This window comes from Hyla sarda, chromosome 5 (genome assembly GCF_029499605.1).
Source record: "Hyla sarda isolate aHylSar1 chromosome 5, aHylSar1.hap1, whole genome shotgun sequence".
Taxonomy (NCBI): domain Eukaryota; kingdom Metazoa; phylum Chordata; class Amphibia; order Anura; family Hylidae; genus Hyla; species Hyla sarda.
Window position 1 is genome coordinate 224103142 of NC_079193.1, and position 17904 is coordinate 224121045.

General features: G+C 46.9%; 1 protein-coding gene across 3 annotated transcripts in view; it reads left to right on the top strand.

The window, feature by feature from the left end:
* The window catches only part of SIRT5 (sirtuin 5), a 100110-nt gene extending 97297 nt beyond the window's left edge, over positions 1–2813 (top strand). For all 3 annotated transcript variants that reach the window (XM_056521198.1, XM_056521196.1, XM_056521197.1), the window contains exon 9: positions 2031–2813. In XM_056521198.1, coding sequence (XP_056377173.1) covers positions 2031–2106 — 76 coding nt within the window. In that variant the 3' untranslated portion in view covers positions 2107–2813. The remainder of the gene's footprint in view (positions 1–2030) is intronic.
* The last annotated feature ends 15091 nt before the right edge of the window (positions 2814–17904 follow it).

A 17904-nucleotide genomic window follows, 5' to 3' on the forward strand; every position in this document is an offset into this window, starting at 1 on the left:
GTCCTTTGTAATGACATCACTCATTATATCATAAAATGTATGGCGCAACAAAAAAACACTTTTTGTGGGGAAATTAAAAAGAAGGTGGGCGTCGGCCATTGCCGGCGGGTCCCTGGCTGCGATCAGCAGCCGGGATCAGCCGCGCATGACACGGGCATCGCTCCGATGCCCGCGGTTATGCACAGGACGTAAATGTATGTCCTGGTGCGTTAAGTACCACCGCACCAGGACGTACATTTACGTCCTGCGTCCTTAAGGGGTTAAAGATATCCATAAAAAGTGTTGTTTAAAGTTTGCCACAAGCCACCTGGGAGACACACCAAACCTGTGGAAGAAGGTGCTCTGGTCAGATGAAACCAAAATCGAACTTTTTGACAACAATACAAAACGTTATGTTTGGTATAAAAGCAACATAGCTCATAACCCTGAACACACCATCCCCACTGTCAAACATGGTGGTGGCAGCATCATGGTTTGGGCCTGCTTTTCTTTAGCAGGGACAGGGAAGATGGGTACAATTGATGAGAAGATGGATGGAGCCAAATACTGGACCATTCTGGAAGAAAACCTGATGGAGTCTGCAAAAGACCTGAGACTGGGACGGAGATTTGTCTTCCAACAAGACAATGATCCAAAACATAAAGCAAAATCTAGAATGGAATGGTTCACAAATAAACATATCCAGGTGTTAGAATGGCCAAGTCAAAGTCCAGACCTGAATCCAATCAAGAATCTGTGGAAAGAACTGAAAACTGCTGTTCACAAACTCTCTTTATCCAACCTCACTGAGCTCCAGCTGTTTTGCAAGGAGGAATGGGCAAAAATTTCAGTCTCTCCATGTGCAAAACTGATAGAGACATACCCCAAGCAACTTACAGCTGTAATCACAGCAAAAGGTGGCGCTACAAAGTGTTAACTTAAGGGGGCTGAATAATTTTGCACGCCCAATTTTTCAGTTTATTTGTTAAAAAAGTTTGAAATATCCAATAAATTTCGTTCCACTTCATGATTGTGTCCCACTTGTTGTTGATTCTTCACAAAAAATTACAGTTTTATATCTTTATGTTTGAAGCCTGAAATGTGGCAAAAGGTCGAAAGTTCAAGGGGGCCGAATACTTTCACTATGCACTGTATTAAAGGGGTACTCCACTGCTCAGCGTTTGGAACAAACTGTTCCGAATGCTGGAGCCGGGAGCTTGTGACGTCATAGACCCCCCTTCGTGATGTCACGCTCCACCCCCTCGATGCAAGTCTATGAGCTTAAGCCACACAGAAAACTAGCAGGCATGCTGTGGGGGAGGGGGCAGGCAGAGTAGGCAGGGTGGGAGGGCTGTGATGAAGTAAAGTAAAGCTATGCATTCTGGGAATTGTAGTACTGAGCAACTGCTGTACCAGAAGATAGTGTTTCTGACATTGTAGGGAAGAGAACTACAGATGTACAAACAAATAGATTTTTGTTGGTTACAGAACTGGGACAGGTATGCAATGCTATATGCTTCTGAAGCATTTTTTTTCTCACTGATTTTTTGAATACCACTATTAAGCTTGTCATACACTTTAGACAGCATAAAGCTGAGCAGTAGGTTTATTTCAATGGTACAGGGAAATAAACCACTGCAAGACCCCACGGGTCGTGGAATAATTTGCCTGGAAACAGTTGGGCATGATGAATATTTACACATTATATAATTGTCACTTGAAATCAGTGGTTTGAATGACTTGGCAAATGTGTATGGTGAACTTTACAATGGTGCTTGCCATTTTGGGCTCATTCACACTACGGAATCTCTGCCTGGAGATTCCGTCTGGATGAGGCGCCGGCAAAACAAGCCAACACTAGAACCACTCAGAAATGTGCTGTCTTCCTTCTGTAGTGGTGCAGCAGAATCCCATTTTGAACAATGAGAGTCTGCTGCACTGTATTTTCCAAGCAGAATTCTGCTTGGAAAATGCCTAGTGTGAATGGACTTGCACACCTTGCCCAAATCCCATGGTTTCAAACTAAATCAATAAGTCTTTTGTCTGCTTAGGTTTCACTTCCAGGGACCCTGTGGAACAACATTGCCTCCTGCACTTGCTCGCCATGAATCAGAACTCATCTCTTAAATCGAATTACACAGCAGAGCAAAATGGTTGTCAATGTAAATTTGGTGTGTGAACACGAAGACTGCAAAGTGGCAGAATCATCCAGATTAATTTGCCCATTTGGCTGGTCCTGTTCATGTTTCCAGGGCATAGTACAGTATTATGGACATTGTATTGCACGAAAAACATGTCTCATGATTGAGCATACAAAATAGTCCTAAAATGTTAATGATGGGTGATCAAGTGGGCAGCTTTTGTGTGTATGACTGATCAAATGTCCTAAATGTTGGACCTTTGTTTATATTAAAAAGATTGTCCATTGACACTTTTTACATGTTACCTTGTTCTCTGTAACTACCCGGTATACATTTAATGTTACAGATATTGGCCTATATTTATCAATCTACTTAAAACCAATATGATTTGGTTTTGCCCATAGCAACCAATCAGCTGTGATTGGTTATTATGGACAAAACCAGACAGTTTTGGTTTCAGGTAGGTTGATATATCTGGGCCATAGTGTTGAATTTATTACATTACTGTTACTCTGGTCTGGAGTATATGCCATTCTGTTTCTGGTGTGTTACCTTTTATCCACTGTGTCATTTAACTGTTAAAATGACAACAAGCAAAGACACTTTTTTGGGAGCCGATGAGAATGTTTGATTTATTTTATTACTAATACAGCTGGGAAATTATTTCTAAAGCTAATAAACTTTACAATGAGAGGATGAGTGTGTTTCATATCACCTTTTATGGGTTTGGATATTAATTTACTTTTCTTTTAAAGGCAGGTTTGGAGTTCTTTGAACTGTTACTTATTCTCAATCAGAATCACTACATCAGTTTTTATCAATAGAGACACAAAACATAAGCGGCAAATATACAAAAACAACCCTTTTTCTCTCAGAAAGCGATCTTGTACCTTCTGGCAGCTAAGGCCAGCTTAGGCATTGAGTAGTGGGATAAGAAGTGAAAGCCCATAGGGTGCGTAGATTCTGGTGAAAGAAACACCGGTTGGGTAACATGCTGGGTCCACACTCATTTGCACATTTAAGTTTGCTCAGGCCATGGATCCCGCTGACAAACTCAGGCCTGTTGTGAAGGATCTATACCAGGAGTGATCTTGGAGACATCCTGCTTAAGTTTATGAATAATACGAGCCGAGTACCCGGCGTTGCCCGGTTTTCCTTCCTAATCCTTGCTGGGGAGGAAAATAAACAAAGGAGGAATCTTTTGACTTCATATCCCGTCCTCACATATTGTTGTCCTGTCCCGTCCTCCTGTCCCGTCCTCCTGTCCCGTCCTCCTGTCCCGTCCTCCTGTCCCGTCCTCCTGTCCCGTCCTCCTGTCCCGTCCTCCTGTCCCGTCCTCCTGTCCCGTCCTCCTATCCCGTCCTCCTATCCCGTCCTCCTATCCCGACCTCATATCCAGACCTCCTATCCCGTCCTCATATCCCGTCGTCCTACCTGACCTCCTAGCCCGTCCTCCCATCTCGACCTCCTAGCCCGTCCTCCTATCCCCACCTCCTATCCTGTCCTCCAATCTCGTCCTCCAATCTCGAGCTCCTATCCCGACTTCCAATCGCATCCTCCTTTCTCGAGCTCCTATCCCGACCTCCTATCCCGTCCTCCTTTCCCGTCCTCATATCTCGACCTCCTATCCTGTCCTCATATCCCGTCCTCCTATCCCGACCTCCTACCTGACCTCCTATCCCGTCCTCATATCCCGACCCGTACCTCCTATCCCGACCTCCTATCCCATCCTCCTATCCCCACCTCCTATCCTGTCCTCCAATCTCGAGCTCCTATCCCGACCTCCAATCCCGTCCTCCTTTCTCGACCTCCAATCCCGTCCTCCTATCCTGTCCTCCAATCTCGAGCTCCTATCCCGTCCTCCTTTCTCGTCCTCCTATCCCGTCCTCCTATCCCGACCTCCTATCCCGACCTCCTTTCCCGTCCTCATATCTTGACTTCCTATCCAGACCTCCTATCCTGTCCTCGTATCCCGTCATCCTACCCGACCTCCTATCCCGACCTGTAATATGTGTACCAGGTATTGAAATATCTCCAGTCGTATGGAAATTATATGGGAACATACATTTCCCATTGATTTGCATGGGACTTTAAACAAAAACCCCTACCCTCACAAATGGGGGTAGTTAAGGGTTAAGTTAACTATCCTATATTTTAAGTGGACATATAAGTAACATGTGACCAAGTATTAGCGAAATATCTCCAGCCGTTTGGAAGTTATGCGGTAACATATATTTCCCATTGACTTGCATGGGACTTTAAACATAAGCCCCGCCCCTGGCAAATGGGGGTGAGTAAGGGTTAAATCACCTATCCTATGTTTGTTGTTGACATATACCGTATTTTTCGCCATATAAGACGCACTTTTTCTTCCCCAAAACTGGGGGGGAAAGTCGGTGCATCTTATACGGCGAATACACCCCTATCGCGGCGGTCCCTGCGGCCATCAACGGCCGGGACCCGCGGCTAATACAGGACAGCACCGGTCGCAGTGATACCCTGTATTAACCCTTCAGACGCGGCGATCAAAGCTGACCGCTGCGTCTGAAGCGAAAATAACACTAACCCGGCTGGTCAGTGGGGCTGTTCGGGACCGCCGCGATTTCACCGCAGCGGTCCCGAACAGCCCGACTAAATAGCCGGGTTAGTGCTTACAGGACACCGGGAGGGACCTTACCTGCCTCCTCTGTGTCTGCTCCGTGCCGGGATCCCCTGTATCACCGGCGCTTTCCTTCCTCGTCATCACGCCGTCGCGTACGTGCGTTGGCGTGCATAACGACGTGATGGCGGCAACGGAGAGCGAGGATACCCGGACGGCTGCAGACGTTCCGGAGCGACAGGGACACGGCGACAGCGATGGAGCGACATCCAGGGCAGCGATGACTGTTCCGGAGCGGCGGGGACACGTAAGTATTACCTCCTATACCAGTGGTCTTCAACCTGCGGACCTCCAGATGTTTCAAAACTACAACTCCCAGCATGCCCGGACAGCTAACAGCTGTCCGGGCATGCTGGGAGTTGTAGTTTTGCAACATCTGGAGGTCCGCAGGTTGAAGACCACTATTGGGTTCAAAATCTTTATTTTTTTTAGATTTTGCACCTATAAATTGGGTGCGTCTTATACGCCGGTGCGTCCTATAGGGCGAAAAATACGGTAAGTAACGTGTGCCAAGTTTCATGTTAATATCTTTAGCCGTTTGAAAGTTTTTGTGGAACATAAACACATACATACATACACACACATGTTGAGTTTTATATATATAGATTTTAGTCAGTCTTGATGTGCATTTTCTGCTGCATCATGTTTTGGCATCCTGTTTCCATTGCGATCAAGCTAAAATATTAATTCTATGGCCTGCTGCAGTTTCCTCAATCAGTGCCACTTTGTACTGCATGGACACATTTTTCCCACTGAGTAAGTTAAACTCTGATTTTTTTTACATTGCTGTCTGGTGATACTTTACCTGGGCTAATTTTCTCTGGGAATGATGTGGATCTGAGAGCAGACTTACAGATTTTCCTGGCTACTTTCCATACTGTTTTGGGGAACCCAGGGCATACATTTTCTATAGTATCTGCTTCATTCTGCCTTTGTAAAGGCTACCAGACCATATGAACAATATGCAGTATGTAATGCCCAACTGGTGTAGAGTCACTGTGTAACCTAACTGGTTTAACATAGGGCCACCCTTGGGGGAGTGCAATTTAAGTATCGCCCTTTATTCTGCTACAGGATGCGAAAGCTAGACTTCTGCTGCTAGAGGATACCAGGTCGCTGCCCCCATGAGTGGTCGTGGTATAGGTAAGGGCTGGCCAGACAGAAAATAGGCAGAGCTAATACTGGTGCAACAGATTAGCAGTTTGGTGTTAATAGCAAGAGACAAAAGGCCAATGTGGGTTAAACAGTCAGTAGCAGAAGGACGCTCTACTAGGTGGTGCTGGCAGAAGATTCAGCCCTACAAGGGGTAAGCAGTTTAAAGGAATGGAAGAAGCAAAGCTGAGGAAGTTCTAGTAGTAGCAGGATGAATCGCTTATTTAGATACAGACTCAAGTACAGTATTGACAGTCCATTTCCTCCACAGGAGTCTGCAAGGTACACAAGGGGTCATGCAAAGGAAACATCAGGCACAGGTCAGGTACAAGATAGTAAAATAGGAAGACACACCTTCACTATGGTTAAACCACAATATTTATTTAAATAAGTGATGACAGGCAGTGATAGCCAGTTCATCTGTGCAACTGCAGCTGTGGGGGGGAGCAGTAAGAGAGGCAAGAGGAGCAAACCCCGGAGCAGAAAATGCGGCCCCGTGGGAGTGCCGACAGCCAGCATTACACTGTTCAACCTGAACACATGCAGCTAAATTATCATGGAAGCATGAGACTCAACATGTCATTTTTTGGGAGGTTCTTAGTGACCTCATGAAGAATGTTTGTTTTTGTTCTGATCTCTTAAGCCACTTGTAGTTTAAAGGGGTACTCCGGTGGATTTTTTATTTTTTTTTATCAACTGGTGCCATAAAGTTAAACAGATTTGTAAATGACTTCTATTTAAAAATCTTTACCCTTCCAGTACTTTTTAGCAGCTGTATGCTACAGAGGAAAGTCTTTTCTTTTTGAATTTATTTTTTGTCTTGTCCACAGTGCTCTCTGCTGACACCTCTGTCCGTGTCAGGAACTGTCCAGAGCAGCATAGGTTTCCACTGGGGATTTTCTCCTGCTCTGGACAGTTCCTGATATGGGCATCAGGTGTCAGCAGAGAGCATGCATCCTCTGTAGCATGCAGCTGCTAAAAAGTACTCGAAGGGTAAAGATTTTTTTATAGAAGTCCTTTACAAATCTGTTTTAACTTTCTGGCACCAGTTGATTTAAAAAATAAAATGTTTTTCACCGGAGTACCCCGCATTATAGAGAATGTTCCGGAGTTGACACTTTATTTTGCAACTTCTGCTTAATTCTTTCAACTCTGGCCTGAGTGGAATCCTTATCCTTCTATACTCTTGAAGAGCGGAAAGGAATGTCTATAGCATTATATTTGTGCATCTAATGTGGTGAAAATTCCCGCTTCGTGTGCATGTGCCCTCTTAAGGTGAAAGCGTCCTGGCTCCATAGGAGTGACCTCAGACAATAGACAAAGATTTCTCCTAAATCCTATGGCCTAGGTTTATCAATCTGCATGAAACAAAAACATTTATTGATTTCACCACAGAAACCAATCACAGCTCCCCTTTCATTATAGCAGAGCTATAATTGGTTGCTATGGGCAATTCCTACACCTTTTTTGTCTCATGTTTATAAAAAAAAAAAAAAATATATATATATATATATATATATATATATATATATATATATATATATATATAATAATCTTGGGCTAGTGTACCTGAGACACTTGTGAAAAGTTATGCTGAAAATTTTGCCCAAAATCCAGGTTCTGTTTAGGATCTCACAAGTCAGGTCTGAGTATGGAGGCCTCGTGGTATACAATTAAATCCTGCCTTTGCTGTGGAGTGACACCATGCCTCATCTTCTAATGGGATGATGTGAAAAGCAGACAGATATGACAGTCGGTCACCTCTATTAGTAATATAAGGAACACTAAACAGCTCAACATGTGTGCAGGCATGGCAGGGATTCCAACTGGCATTTTTCAGCAAGATGATGCTCCCAAACACAGCCATGGTTTCCTAGGATTGTCTACACCAGATTGCAACACTTACTTGGCCTGCCTGGCACCAGATTTATTGTCAATTGTGCATTTATGGAAATATCTCATCCAGGCCATAGATGGTCCAACAGGGTACTAGAGCCTCTTTTTTCAATAGTACAGTTTTCACATATACACTTATTCTGTGCCTTTTAAAGGAAATCTGTCACCGGTGTCACCTGCACCTAGCAGATACATAGCAGGTCCTGGACGGGGAATCACTGAGGAGCAGAGATCTCCACATAGAACACAGCAGCAGTGACTGCCTGACCAGGATCTGAATTGTATCTGCTGGAGGTTGAGGGGCTGTGGTGATGTCACAGTCTTGACCAGTACATGTGGGGCGGAGCGAGAGATCATCTTGTATTATATTTCCAGGGCTGCAGTCACTAATCTCATGGGGTGGAGTCACTGGGGGAATTTATCATTAAATATACACAGTTTTCACTGTCTATATTGCGCAATTCTGTTTTTTGCATTTTTCTGCACAATTTTTGATAGAACTTTACAAGTGGAATTCTAAATGTTGGTGTAGAGTAGAGCTGATTATGTGGTGAACATCGATTTATCAACTGTGTCTTTTCTCTTTACGCACAAATGTTGCGCAAGTCCTGATTTTACTGCGCAAATATACACCATCAAGGAGGACATTTAAAATGTTATAAGAATAAGTCCAGCTAAGAATACCACTGCTGAGTGTGTGTGATTGTGTATATGCAGCAGAGCTGAGTGTGTGATTGAGATATGCTGCAAAGCTGAGTGTGTGATTGTGTGTATGCAACAGAGCTGAGTGTGTGATTGTGTGTATGCAGCAGAGCTGAGTGTATAATTGTGATATGCAGCAGAGCTGAGTGTGTGCGTGGTCATGCATACACATAATCACACATTTAGTTCTGCTCCATACACATGCTGCACACTTATTTCTGCTACATGTACATGATCACACACTCAGCTCTGGTACATGTACACAGTGTTTACCAACCAGGGTGCCTCCAGCTATTGCAAAACTGCATCTCCCAGCATGCCAAGTTTTGCAACACTTGGAGGCATTCTCATTGGTTAACACTGATATAGAGGTAAGGGGACAGATTGTTTAGCAAAATTAAACATTTTTTAAACCTAGACATTCTGTGTACTTTATAAAGATTTATGATTTTACTACTGTGCAGAGTTGTGTTGGGCACACACTGCTGCTCTAGCACTTCTAGCTATGTTAGCAGTGTACCGCGGGAAAATGCCACCGCTCTGAAGTAGAGAAGGAGTGCACTGTAGAGCAAGGGGGGGGGGGGGTGGCGTTTCTATATTTGCGCAAAATTTGAAAGGACGTCCGCAACTTTTGTAAATTTTGAGTAAGAGTGTAAATTAGACAAGCAGTGTAAATGGGTAGATCTGTGTCTAGACACCTAATGATAAATGTCCCCCACTTTGTATATACATTACTTATCCTGTACAAGGGATTAGATCTAATCCCTTGTACAGGATAAGTAATGTATGTACACAGTGAGCCGCATTTCCAATGGAAAGATGATAATACTGGGAATGGGAGGACTATAGTACCCAGAAAGATTATCAGAATTAGGGTTATTTAGTTTAGAAAAAAGAAGGCTTAGGGGAGACCTAATAACAATGTATAAATATATCAGGGGACCTTTACAGAGATCTCTCCTATGATCTATTTATACCCAGGACTGTATCTATAACAAGGGGGCCTCCTCTACGTCTAGAGGAAAGAAGGTTTCTACACCAGCACAGACGGGGGATCTTTACTTTAAGAGCAGTGAGACTGTGGAATTCTCTCCTGGAGGAGGTGGTCATAGTGAACTCTGTAAAAGAATTTAAAAGGGGTCTGGATGCATTTTTGGAGAGTAAGAACATTGCTGGTTATGTATATTAGATTTATAGGGACAGAACGTTGACCCAGGGATTTATTCTGATGCCATATTTGGAGTCGGGCAGGAATTTTTACCTCTAGTATGAGGGTTTTTTGCCTTCCCCTGGATAAATTCAGTAGGGACTCATTAGGGATATAGGTTGAACTTGATGGACTCTGGTCTTTTTTCAACCTTATGAACTATGTTACTATGTTATCCAAGGATCCCAAACACTAGTGAAACGCTCTACAGATGGACGACAATTTCTATTTCAGCATAATAACGTTGACACGGTCTACAACCCTCGATAGTGACAGGAAAGGCAACAGCCTATTTGGTATATGGCCAAGGAGGTGTTTGTGGTAGGTGGCGAGACAGGACATCATCTAACAAGTCAAGGACCTGCGTCCAGAAGGCGGTCACCAAGGGGAAACACCACCAAATATGCTACATGGTGCTCTGCTATGTGCAGCCTCGAAAACAGAGTGGTAAGACAAGGGAATAGATGGCATGCAATTGTGTCATGACTAAGTACACCCTGTGGAAAATCTTGATAGACATCTCAATCAGGGACACCTGCCAGCTCCCTATGCTAAACAGTCTCGCCAATGAGCAAGTAAGAGGGAGGAATGGATGTCACCCTCCCATGCTTCCATAAATGTTTTATATCCTTAGGGAGGGAATTAAAATAGCCTTATAAAAGACAAAATAACCTCAGTATTCTAAGAGAATAGAGAAAAAATGCCTCGAGGAACATGGCGTTCACCTCAAATCCCCTATGGGCCTGAGATGCAAATTAGGACAAAACCTGGTGAGCCCTAAAGTATTCCATAAGGTAGGGCATGTTGGGAGCAGAATGTCCCTAGAAAAATTAGTGATTTGCCACTAAGGCCATGTTCACATGCTGCAGCAGAGTCAATAGGAATCTGCTGGAGCAGAATTTACAAGCGGAATATTACTGGAATTCCGCTTGGAAATTTTGCCATGTGAACATAGCCTAAAAAGGTCCTGTAGTCTAGTAAGTTTATCTGACCACTACTTAAACCGTGCAGGAGACATACCAGGTGGAAAGGTAAGAATAGGGAGATGGGAGATTGCAGAGAGAACTTGAACTGGATTTGCCAGTTGCAGGACATGATCGCTGGATTAAGATCTTCCTGCTTGGGCATGTCCTCTCCCTCAGAGGTCCTGACTGGTAAATCTGAGCGGGATCCCACCATGTTTGCCCATGTGCCAGATCGAAAGAATTTGGGAATGGACTGTGAAAGAGCCTGAGAAAAGTTTGGATGCTTCTTCTTGCTGAACTTGGACATGTTCACCGAATGCTAGGTGAAGTTGTTTGCAGCAAAAAACGGCGCTAAGGCGGTTATACAAAGTCAATATTATAAATATCTTCTACCCTCCCTTTCTCTTCTTGGCAAAGCCCTACTTTACCTATATAACACATTGTCCCCTTTCTCCCACGGCAAAACCTCACCTTTATGGGGATAAAAAGCCATGCTATTTTATACTTTTGAAAGATTTGTGCATTCTTGACTTAAAAACTTTGTGCAGAGAAACAGTGGAGCTGTTGCACATAGTAATAATTAGATTCCAGCTTTCTTTTTTTTAGAGGCATTTTAAAAATAATAGAACAATACATCAACAGTATTTCCTTCTGTACCAGGAAAGTAATCTTCATGTAGCAGAAGGGTTATAATATCCTGATACAGGGGAAAATACAAAATATCAATAAAAAAAATTTGTTGCTAAAATGCTACTGAAGAACAATATTTAGAATATATTATTTTACTGATCTTCAGTCATTTCCTATACTTTGTAACTTGGTTTATTAGTTGTGGGTAGGGTCACATGTGCCGTATTTTGCTGCATATTTTTTGCAGCTGATTTTGTTATCCATTGACTTCAATGGCAGGAAAATATACAGCAGCAAAATGTGGCACGCGTAACCCTACTCTTAACACTAATATGTAAATCTGTTTATTTATTTAAAATCTACATGGCTAAAAATAAAAATGTAACTATTAAAAAAAAAAAGAATAGGTTTAAAAAAAATAAAAATAAATAAATAAATATATATATATATTTTTTTTAGGGATAGACCGATATTGATTTTTTAGGGCCGATACCAATATTCTGTGAACTTTGAGGCCGACAGCCGATAACTTATACCGTTATTGCAGTATAAGTTATTGGCTATCCCCCCCCCCCCCCCCCGGCGCCGCAGAAGCCGCTGCAGATCAATGATTTAAAGGGGTACTCCGCCCCTAGACATCTTATCCCCAATCCAAAGGATAGGGGATAAGATGTCAGATCGCCGGGGTCGATGCTGCGGCACCCCGCTATCATTACAGCACAGAGCGAGTTTGCTTTGTGCATAATGACGGGCGATATAGGGGATGGAACAGCGTGACATCATGGCTCCGCCCCTCGTGACATCACAGCCCGTCCCCTTAATGCAAGTCTATGGCAGGGGGCGCCCATTCCCATTCCCATAGACTTGTATTGAAAGAGGCGGGCCGTGACGTCACGATGGGCGGAGCCATGACGTAACAATGCTCCGGCCCCTGTATTGCCCGTCATTATGTGCACAGCGAACTCGCTCTGTGCTGTAATGATAGCGGGGTGCCCCAGCGGCAATCCCAGGGCTCCCCAGCAGTGGGACCCCGGCGATCTGACATCTTATCCCCTATCCTTTGAATAGGGAATAAGATGTCTGGAGGCGGAGTACCCCTTTAAAGCGGGCGCTTTAAATCAATGAACTGCAGTGGCTTTTGCGGGGCCAGAGACCGCCGCCGCCACCCGCTTCTCTCCACCTGCCGGTCCTGGGGTCCACCTGAGTCCAACCACCACCGCCGCTGCCGCTGCCCCCTCCCCCCCCCCCCCCCCCCCCCCCCGCCTATCCTCTGTCCAAAGACCGCCGCCGCCCGCTTCTCTCCCCCTGCCGGTCCTGAGGCCAACCACCGCCGCTGCCCCATTGCCTCCCCCATCCCCGATTTTATAATTACCTGTTCCCGGGGTCCACGCTACTTCTGGCTCCGGCGGCGTCCTGAGCTGTCACTGTGCGCACTGACGGTGACGTCGCGTTGAGGATGTCACTCGTCATTGCGTATGACACAGAAACAGCGCAAGATGCCACAGGAGCCAGAAGTAGCGCTGACCCAGGGAACAGGTAATTATAAAACCGAGGATGGGGGAGGCAATGGGGTGGCAGCGGTAGTCTCTGGTGGGGGGGCATTGCATTATTGGCATGGTAATTGCTGATACCGATAATGTCCAAAATCGTAAATATCGGCCAAACCGATAATTGGTCGATCCCTAAAATATATATATATATATATATATATACACATACACACAGTGGTGCAAAAAAGTATTTAGTCAGCCAATTGTGCAAGTTCTCCCACTTAAAAAGATGGGAGAGGCCTGTAATTTGTATCATAGTTATACCTCAACTATGAGAGACATAATGAGAAAAAAAAAATCCATAAAATCACTGTCTGATTTTTAAGGAATTTATTTGCAAATTAGGGTGGAAAATAAGTATTTCTCTATCAGCTCCATTGGGGGACACAGACTCTGAGACTCTGGGTATATGCTGCTGTTTCTAGGAGGTTGACACTATGGTAACCAAAAAGTCGGCTCCTCCCAGCCGGATATACCCGCCTCCAGGCCACTGAGCAATTCAGTTTTTGCTTAGTGTCTTAAGGAGGTGGACATGGTCTGGTGTTAGGTTTAGGGAATATGTTGGTTCTTTATTCCTTTTTATTTCTGGGGAACAGGAACACAATGTTCACTGTTTCACCATTGCGAGAGGTGTCAGGCATCTTGGATGTACTGTTAACCCCCTCTCGCCAATGGTCAGCACTTGGGGTTGTACCTCATGGGTCCGGGTCCCCCTACCTCCCTGTTCGCCTCACTATGAGCTTTGGAGGATGAGAAGACGGGCTTCGGTGGAATGCCGGCTTTCAAATGGCGCAGGACATAGTCAAACCAACAGGTAAGTAAAATGCTAGAGTCGTTTATTCTCCCAACATGCAACGCGTTTCACTGCTACAGCAGCTTCATCAGGCATTTGATGCCGGCATTCCACCGAAGCCCGTCTTCTCATCCTCCATTGCTCAGTCTGGCTGGCTGCGGACATTACATGCGCTCACCATTGTTGTGTATGTGGGTACACAACTCTACCAGGTGAGCCTTTTTTCTATTTGCACATATACCCTACGGGTCTCTCTTTTATTGCACCATGGAGCGCTATATTTCTTATCTTTTATCGCTATGAGCTTGGCTTGCCGCAGGTGAAAATGCTGACTGAAGACTACAGTCTGAAGACTTCTTTAGGTAAGTTCTTCAGCATGAGGTGAGTATCTTTTTCTCCCTAGGTCTTGCAACAGCTGGAGACCCCTGTTTTTTGGCCCTGTCCTGCAGATGCTGGGGCTGGCCTGAGATATTGTTCCCTGCAGGGGGATTGTTCTTTATTATTAGGGGAGCAGTGGCTGCACAGTGAGGGGGCACAGTAAGAGGGCACTTTATTGAAATATGTGTTACTTTTTACACGCGCCGCAGGCTTCTCCCTGCGGGCGGCTTGCGCCTTTTTTACTTTCACGTTCGGCAGCCGCGGCTGCCGACGGCACTTCGCCCGCTCCCTCCCCGGGCGCACGGACCTTACTACAGGCGGGCGCCATTACAGAGTGAGTCCCGCTGTATTCTTCGGCGGCCCAACGGACGTTTGCTCTGCCCACCTGGCCGCATAAGCACCTCAGCAGCGCGAAAAAGGGCCACCAATCAGCGCTGTGCGCGCGTTGGGGCTGTGCAGGGGCCAATCACAGAACTCCTTGCCTTGACCCAGCCTCTTCCTCCTATTGGCCGGCGTCTTTTCTCTTTCCCCTCAGCACGGTGCAGAGTTTTCCTCACAGCAGCTGCCTTGGGACACAGACACTGGGTGAGACTGTTCATTTTTTGGCTATGTCCGTGCCCAGAACTGTTCCTCCCTCTAAGCAGATATCTGGACTATTAGTTACCCATTACGCTTGTAAAAGCTGCTCTGCAAAAATGTCAGGTTCTGCTGAACCCACTTGTTCTGCCTGCTCCACTGCTCCCCCAGACCCCCCTGCTATTTCTAACCCAGGTGCCCCTTCAGACCCGGTGGGTTCGGCCGCCCCTACAGCCTGGTTTTCCTCCCTCTCCCAGTCTATTTCCCATTTGGCACAGGTCTCCCGTTCTGTGGTGACTACCTTGGAGAGGTCTACCCTTCACCGGCCCTCTAGAAGGTCCCGTTCCCCTTCTCCCTACGCTTCGCATAAGCGTAATAGGGGTGTCTCCTCTGACTCATCCCCTGAGTCTTCTGGTAGACACGGGCGTTTCTCTCCCAGGTCTCGCCCGACCACTGCTTCAGGCCACACGCGTCACTCTTCCAGAGGACGTTCCCGTGGTCACCGCTCTGGCTCTCCTGAGCCACATACCAGGTTGGAGTCTCCTTCCAGGGCCGCCTCCACTCGTTCGCACTCTCCTGGAGAGCCAGCGGCCGATGGTTTCCGATTCGGCATCCGATTTGGAGGACCGTTCGGACTCAGTGGACACGGTGAACTAATTGGTTATGGCCATAAGAGACACCTTTAACCTAGAGGACCCAGGAACTTCGGACACAGCTCCAGAAGTATCCTTTCATCGTGCCCGTCCGGCACCCAAAGTGTTCAGCTCTCACGCTGAATTTGAGGCCATTCTAGAATCTGCCTTGAAGCACCCTAAGAAGAAGTTTCAGGGACTGAAGAAAGTCCAAGTGCGTTCGCCAAGGACCTTGTCTCCAAAGTAACTTCTCCGTCGGTGGATCCTCCGGTTTCCCGCCTCTCTAAGGCTACTACTTTGCCGCTGGCGGATGCAGCTGCCTTCAAGGATCCTGCAGACAAAAAGGTTGAGGCGTTAGCGAAGTATGCCTTTGAAGCAGCGGGTTCTTCCCTGCTTCCTGCCTTTGCCTCCACCTGGGTGTCTAAGGCCCTTTCGGTTTGGCATTCACAACTCCGTCAGGGCATTCTTTCATGTTCTCCCCCAGAAGAACTGTCTGCTATGGCCCTCCAATGTTCCAAAGCTGGAGATTTCCTGTGTTCTGCTTCCTTGCACTCAGCTCGCTGCGCTGCCTTTGCCACCGGTAATCTGGTGGCCCTCCGTCGTTCCATTTGGCTTAAAACTTGGAACGCGGATGCCGCATTTAAGAAGTCTCTCACCGAGATTCCTTTTACTGGTTCCCGACTTTTTGGCAAGCGCCTGGATGAGATTATCTCTGAGGCGACAGGTGGCAAGAGCTCCTTATTACCTCAAAACAAGTCTAGCACTTCTTTCCGTAGGAAGTCTTCTTCCTTTCGGTCCTTTTGGACGTCTGGCCCCTCTAAAGGGTCCAGCCAGGTGCCTCCACGGGACAAGAAGGTTCCATTTTTCAAGGCCCGTCCCTCGTGGAAATCGGACACCAACCGCTTCGACCGTTTTGCGGCCAAATCAGGCAACGGCAAACCCACGTCTGCATGAAGGGACGCCCCCACCCACAGCTTTTTTTTCGGGTGGGAGGTCGTCTTTTGCTTTTTCAAGACGTTTGGACCATGCACATTCAGGACTCCTGGGTCAGGGACGCGGTGTCCAACGGATACCGGATAGAATTTGCCTCCCTTCCAAGGGATCATTTTTTCCAGTCCCGTGCTCCCCGATCTCCCTCGCTTGCGAGGGGATTTCGGGAGGCTCTTCAGTCCCTTCTCGTCCAGGGTGTCATCATCCCAGTTCCTTCAAGGGAATGCTTTTGGGGTTTTTATTCCAATCTTTTCGTGGTTCCCAAGAAAAACGGTTCTGTGCGGCCTGGATCCCAAACGTCTCAACAAACATCTTCTTATCCGCCATTTCCGAATGGAATCTCTCCGTCCGTGGCATCTATGGATCAAGGGGAGTTTCATTCCTCGGTGGACATCAAGGATGCCTACCTCCACGTGCCAATTTTTCCCGGACACCAGAGGTACCTTCGCTTTGCGGTTCAGGAAGGTGATTATCAATTTGTGGCTCTCCCCTTCTGTCTGGCCACGGAGCCACGGGTCTTTACCACGATTCTGGCGCCTGTGGTAGCTCTGTTACGGTGATACCCTACTTGGACGACCTTCTCATCAAAGCCCCCACCAGAGCCCAGGCTCTGGAGAATGTGAGCCTCACTCTTCAGACCTTATGTCGCTTCGGGTGGATGGTCAACCGAGTCAGTTCTCTCCGCCACCCAGTCTCTGGTCTCCTTGGGGCTTTAGTTCGACTCTGCCTCAGCTCGGATTCGCCTTCTGCCGGACAAACGTCTGGCCCTCTTGTCGGGAGTCCGCTCCCCCCGGACACCATCCCCGGTCACCATCCGTACTTGCATGAAAGTCTGGGTCGGATGGTGGCAGCCATGGAGGCCGTACCCTTTTCCCAGTTTCATTACCGTCCTCTTCAGCTGGCGATTCTTGCACGATGGGACAGGTCCCCTCTTTCTCTCTTGATCGCAAGATTGTTCTCCCGCTCCGGACTCGTCGGTCTCTGCGCTGGTGGCTCCGCTCCCCTCTTCTTCTTCAGGGGTGTTCGTTCCTCCCCCTCCACTGGCAGGTGGTCACGACGGACGTCAGCCTGTTGGGCTGGGGGGGTGTTTTCATGGATCAAACGGTTCAAGGCCTCTGGCCTTCTCAAGAAGCCCTTCTTTCCATAAACATTCTGGAACTGAGGGCGATTTATCTTTGTCTGAAGCATTGGGAGTCCCTGCTTCTGGGCCACCCTGTCAGTGTCCGGTCGGACAACGCCACGGATGTGGCATACATCAATCGGCAGGGCGGCACTCGCAGCTCAGCGGCCATGTCCAAGGTGTCAAAGATCCTCCTCTGGGCGGAACAAGTAGTTCCAACCATTTCGGTGATTCACATTCCGGGAGTGCTCAATTGGGAAGCGGATTTCCTCAGTCGGTCCTCAGCCGACCCCGGAGAGTGGTCTCTTCTTCCGGAGGTGTTCGCACAGATCTGCGACCTCTGGTTGTGTCGAGACGAGAAGAGATCCACGTCCGGGGTACGTGGATCTCTTCTCGTCTCGACACAACCGGAAAGTTCCGAAGTTTATGTCAAAGTCCAGGGACCCCCTGGCTCTAGCGGCGGATGCCTTAGTAATTCCGTAGTCGGGCTTTGTCCTGCCCTACCTGTTCCCTCCTCCCTCTCCTTCCCAGGGT